The sequence below is a fragment of the Rattus rattus genome, chromosome 3 (assembly GCF_011064425.1).
Source record: "Rattus rattus isolate New Zealand chromosome 3, Rrattus_CSIRO_v1, whole genome shotgun sequence".
NCBI classification, from domain to species: domain Eukaryota; kingdom Metazoa; phylum Chordata; class Mammalia; order Rodentia; family Muridae; genus Rattus; species Rattus rattus.
The window spans coordinates 126,394,275-126,400,274 of NC_046156.1; the positions used below are offsets into that span (position 1 = coordinate 126,394,275).

General features: G+C 51.4%; 1 protein-coding gene across 1 annotated transcript in view; it reads right to left on the reverse strand.

Moving 5' to 3' along the window:
* Tnik (TRAF2 and NCK interacting kinase) overlaps positions 1 to 4,822 on the reverse strand; it is a 392,340-nt gene extending 387,518 nt beyond the window's left edge. Inside the window, 1 exon segment of the mRNA XM_032898578.1 lies at positions 4,724 to 4,822. Coding sequence (XP_032754469.1) covers positions 4,724 to 4,780 — 57 coding nt within the window. The 5' untranslated portion in view covers positions 4,781 to 4,822.
* Between the last annotated feature and the right edge of the window lie 1,178 nt (positions 4,823 to 6,000).

Consider the following 6,000-nt stretch of genomic DNA (forward strand, 5'->3'; position numbering starts at 1 on the left):
CCTTGTGCTGTAAATGCTGTGCAATAAAGCCTTTGATTTCAGAATCCAGGATGGTGAAGACACGCAGTTGTCGCTCCATGTTTGTGCCGCTGACACTTAGGCATGCCCCATGTCACAGAACTAATAGGACATGCACAAGAAACCCAAGAGCTTGTGACCATTCCACCTCATTCACTAACGCATCCATTCATGCATATGCTCATTCATTTGTTCATTCACTCATCCAATCATTTGTCCAACTAATGAGAAAGCTAAATTCAAAGGACTCTACAGCCCTTAATGAACTTGTAAAGAGGGAAAAAGAAAATCTCACAGCCCCAACCCAGGTAGCACAAGCATGCAAAATGAGGTGAGCTTTCCAGGTGAGATTAACCCTTCGATCTGGGTTTTGTTGGAGAAGTTAGTAGATGGCTCAGTTGGTAAAGCGCTTGCTGCACAAGTGTAAGGGCTTGAGTTTCGAGCCCCAGCAGACACAGACACACACAAAAGCTGTACGTGTCAGTGACGTTAAGGAGATGGCGGTGGAAGCAAGAAGATTCCTGAGGCCTGGTGGCAAGCTAGTCTTGCTCAATCAGTGGGTTGCAGGGTTAGCGAGAGAACCTGCCTCAAGAAGTCAAGTGGAGAGGCCTGGAGACAAGGCTGCTCTTCCCGATGACCTGGGTTCGAGTCCCTCATGGGGCAGCTCACAACCATCTGTAACTCCAGGTCCAAGGGATCAGACATCCACTTTTGGCCTCTGCAGTCTGCAGGGATGCAGTGGTGCACAGGCATTCACGAATTGAAAAACAGACAAACACATAAAAAAATAAAATTAAATAATAACAAAAAATAGGTACCGAGAAATTGAGAGAGACGCCTGATATTGACTCTGGTCTCCACATTTGCAGGCACATACACAAACATGCCACCTATACACATGCATGTACTAACTTACATATGCTAACACTCCACACACATATAGCAGGAGGTGTGGGAAGAAGAGCGCCTAAGCCCAGAAAGGCATGAGGGAGGAGGGAAAAATCGGGTGTAAGTCACCTAATTTTGTTCAAATAGAAAGGTGTGTCTGAGTCCTGCCCCAGGCTGAAAGGAGGAGGTCAGAACCCCTGACCTTGAGTGCCCGATGCTGTGGGCCAAGCTGAGCAGAGCCAATGTGCTCCAGTGCGGAAACATGATCGTCTTCAAAAAGCTTTCTGGGCTGAGCTCACCTCAGAGGCGATGCAGCATCATGGTGGGTAATCTCATCTTTTAATACAGTGAGGTCTGAGGCAAGCATGACTCAAGCCCCGGTCTGAATAAGAAGATTGTTTGCAGTAGTCTGTGCGCGTGCACACACATTTTCATACACCCACATGGAGAGAATTTATGTCTGTAATACTACGTGTGATTCCCGCATCTCCAGCAATTGTAAAAAGCATGTGCGGACACCAGAAACCTCACACACAGAGGTCTGAATAATGTGCATGTCTGGACGGACCCCTTGGGACATACTCAGATGGAGACGGGTTACTGGGAGAGGCTATCCGTGCAGGACACCATCTGTCCTACGTGATTTAGATCTCTATTTGCCTGCGAAGAAAGGACTGAAAGAAGACAAGGCAAGATAAATTCCAGAGGTGCCGGATAACTCTGGTCATTTGATTTGATGGATTCCCTGTTTCTAACAGGTTTTCCACTCTCAAGACAAAAAAAGAAGAAGAAAAAAAAAAAAAAGATCACGGTCAAGCGATTTCTCTTGCCCTCACCACCAGCAGAAAACATCTCAGAGTAGACTGAGGAGTTGGGAACCACATTCTTTTCTCTGGCTACTTTTATTTCCCCCTTGGCTGTGTGACCTTGGACAACAAACTTTACCTCTCTGGGCTTCAGTTTCCTGAGTGTTAGATTACAGGACTGGTCCAGTGCTCTACGATTCTTTCCCAGGTCTCATCTACGAAACCATCCCCAACCTAACACTCAAGGTTTAGTTGAGCTTCATGAACTCTGAGAAGAGGACTTAATAAATGGAATTCTGATTAATTATTTCCTAATCACAAACCCCACTTCATTTTACCCAAAAACGAAAACAAAACCACCAGCACCACCACAACCACCCCCAAAACAACAATGATGACGACAACAACAACAACAAAAACCCACCCGAATCCTGCATGGTTTAAATGACAGGTCTGGTACTGGTTGCTCTGGTTTGAATCATGCATTGTTCCTACTGGGGGGAATTTTAGACTGGGCCCAGTCTGGGATCACTGGCTGAGAACAATAAGCCCCCAAAGTCAGAAGGAAAAAGACCTCTGCAGACTGGATCTGCTTTTAAACCACCCAGCCCAGGGCTTCCAAAGACCATTGATTGTATACATTAAAGAGTCACAGAGATGTCCAGGGACTGACAGGGCTGCACCACTGACCTTGCCCACATTTCAGGGTCAGGGTTTGTTTCTTCAGAAGGACTTTTCTGCAAGCTTAAGAACCGACCTCTCCAAATCTAGGAAGGCAGCCACTATCTACACTCTCATCTGGGTGACTCTCCTACTAGCCCTTGGAGACAAACCTACTACACACCTCACCCACCACAAGATTGCCTGAAGCTCCCAGGCCTGCTGAGTACAACTGTCTGCCCATCTGCATGTAAGTCTTCCAGCCAGTAGCTCCCCAGACACTGGGAGTAGCTGTTTTCCTAGCTCTTTGCATACCCCCAGTGCAGGCAGAGAATTCATTGGGCTTCCAGGGTGACAAAGAGCAATCTCAGTAAATCACACAAAGATATCTGTTCCAAATACACATAGCAGAGCCCGGGTCTCCTCAAGTGTCCATCAAGGTGCTCTGATGACAGACAGGTTCTGCGCTTGGTATCTCAGAAGAACCTTGCCCACAGGACCTGGTCCATCCCCACCCCACCCCCAACTTAAAAATCACATCAGGGAGAATGATGCTAAGATTCCTGCCCAGCCTGCCTCATTGTTCAGGGCTCTACCTCTTAGCCACTCCTCCTTGCCCAAGTCTGGTCCACCTGATTAACTCACACCAGAGCAACTCCCAGACAGAAGTGCAGCCTGAGAGCAACACACAGCGGGTAAGGAGGAAGCCGCGCTTGTTTAAAGCACCCACTCTGCTCCCAGCCCCCACACTCAGCTACTCACTGGTTCTGGATGTGGCCTTTGGGCACCAGAGAAAACAGCTTACTGTAATCATGCATGAATGAGCTTTGGGTGCCTCACTATCACAACAGGCCGTTTCAAAGGGCAGTCAGTCCTCAACCTGAGTGCTGTCTCTCTGAATCTTCACCTCTCGGGACCAAAAGATAAGGAAAGGGGCAAAGATTCAAGGAGAGGGATGAAAAGAGGCTCATGGAGCCTGAAGAAAAGTATCACTTCCATCAGACAGGTACCTAGCCCCTTCAAATATTTGTAGAGAAAGGAAAGGGCACAAAAAGCTTTGGTAGACATGGATAAATGGCCTCAAGATTTTAGCATCAATCCAACAACGTGTTCCGGAGGACCACTGAACTCCCACCCCTACTGGCAGTGGGTGACGCGAGATACCATCTCTTAGGTCTCACCTACCCTCCGGGCATCAAGTATATGCGTCTGTTATTTGTTTTATTTTTAGTTCAGGAAAGGAAGAAACTAGTCGAACTGAAATTGGTGTCCAATCTTTCTGAGATGCCTGCTGCTGCTGCTGCCACTGCCACCACCCCTCCTCACCCTCTTCCTGGCAGGCAGCATCTAATTAAAATGGCAAGAACGCTCGGCCCCCTTCCCCGAAGGAGTGTGCTGGGATTAGAGGTGGGGGTGGGGAAGCGTCGAGGCTGCAATGGGATTCCTGGCAGTCTGATTTTCAAACAACAGCAAAATGGATTCTGGATCACTAAAGTCTTATTCAATACAATGGAACGATGTCTGAGGTGTTTCAGAAGGTAAAGGCAAAGCGTTGGGGCTGGGGGAAGGGAATGTGTTTTACAAAGGACTGGTCACAGACCCTGGAGACACACACACACACACACACACACACACACACACACACACACACACACTCTCTCCAGGGAGTTCCGGTGTGGTGGGGAGAAGCGTCTCTTTCACCTGCTGAAGTTCAGCCATAAAACTGAAAGGTCACAGTCACCAAGGGAAGGAATAGGCAGGGCTGAGTTCAAACCACAGATAAAGGTGAGTGCACTCTGGCTGAGCCAGAGCCCCAACACGGGAGGCAGAACCCGGGAAGGGAATCAGTTATCACCTACAAGACCAGCCCAGAACAGCAATTACTGCTCCCTTGGAGCAGCAGGGTTCGCTGGTGGGGACAGCTAGCTCACGATGGCATCTTGCAGGTAGCTGGCAAACGTGGAGGGCCAGTGCCTTTCTTCTCGAGGAGAATCTTTTTGCAGCAAGGAGCAGTCGGGTCTCGCGCCTTGGCACGAGACAGTTGCTCGGGTGTACACACACACACACACACACACACACACACACACACACACACACACACACACACACACCAGCCTTTCATGTAATGCTCTTACACCGATCGAAGATGAAACTGACATAAGCTCCCCCAGCTTCCTTGCGGAGCCTCGGGAGCAGCCAAGGAGCACAAGGAGAGCCCAGCCCCTGCTGTAGGGGTAGGGTCTCAGCCTAGAACCCCTAGGCTGCCCCGGAATCAGAACAGGAAGGCAAGGAACGTTCCCTCTCCCAACCCCAGACCATTGGAAAGAAAAGAAAAAACACGTTCTGCTCACCCTCAGGGCGGAGAGATCGATTTCATCCAGGCTGCGAGCTGGGGAGTCGCTCGCCATGTCGACTCTTCGCGGGAGAAATGGACCAAAACCACCCCGAAGCGTCTTCCTTGGCAATTCCACCCTGGTCTATTTCGCTCGCGTCCTCATGCGGCTGTCCGCCAGAGAGGCCCGGGGCCCAGCCTCCCCCGCCCACCCGGGCCCCAACAAGAGTCCGATCCCGATCTTCCGAGAGCGTCGATCCGCGGGATCCCGGAGCCCGACCTGCGCGGATCTCCAAGCCCGGAGCCGCGGTGCGTGTGGGCTGCGCGCCCTGATCGGCTAAGGGCGCTGGGGCTGCGTGGGTGTATTTAAATGGGACATGCTTCTTTGCTTGTGCGTGGATGGCGGCTGCATTGGCTGTTATAATGAGACATATCAACTCCTCCACTCAGCTGGGGGGGTGGGGGTGGAGAACCACACAGAACTGTCTATCACCGCTTCCTGGGAGGAGTGGGGGGGGTGGAGGCGTGGTCTCCGACTGGGGAGAGGCCGCGCTTCCTGACCGGGTCCCTCCGCCACTAGCCAGGGTGGGGGAGGGGTACGCACCCTTTCCGCCCCAGCTTTCGTGGGTTAATAGTGCTGAATCTAAAGAGCCGTGCTCGAACCTCTCTGTGCAGAAACCTGAAAGCTATTTTTATTATGTCCAATTTGTGCACTGCACCAAAATGGCTCTAAGATCGTATCTTGGGGTTTCTTGACTGCGTTCTGAAAAGGGTGGTGGGGAGAGGCAGCGGGGGGTGGGGGGAGGCAGCAGCGTCTTCCCTCCCCCATTAATTATTTGTGGGGCTGGAGTAAAGGCGGGCCGGTGCAACCGGTGCATATAAGGACTTGTGCGCAGGGAAGGGGATCCGCCTCCCCGCGCAGAGCGAGTTGGGGAGAATCTCACACGCGCCGAGCCGGCAGCCTGGCTTTGGTGCTGGGCAGTGGCCACGGGGTCACGGTCATTCGCGGCCCCTGGGTTGTAGGAAGGCAGGCCCGAGTCATCTGTGGTTCTCTCAGCTGGGTAGATTAGCTAGAAGCTGGAAATCCGAGAGATGTGAGCTCTGTCTCGACACCGCCACACCCAAGACCTGCGCGTGCCGCAATTCCCCACGGAAATGACCGAATTGAAAAGAGAGGCTTTCTCCCTGGGTGCAGTAGCTCGAAGGCTGCAGGTGACTCCCAGGCCGACATTAATTGGGCAATATAGTGCTGAACTCCACGTTTCCTCCGCTGCGGCTTTTCCGCCCCTGACCTAC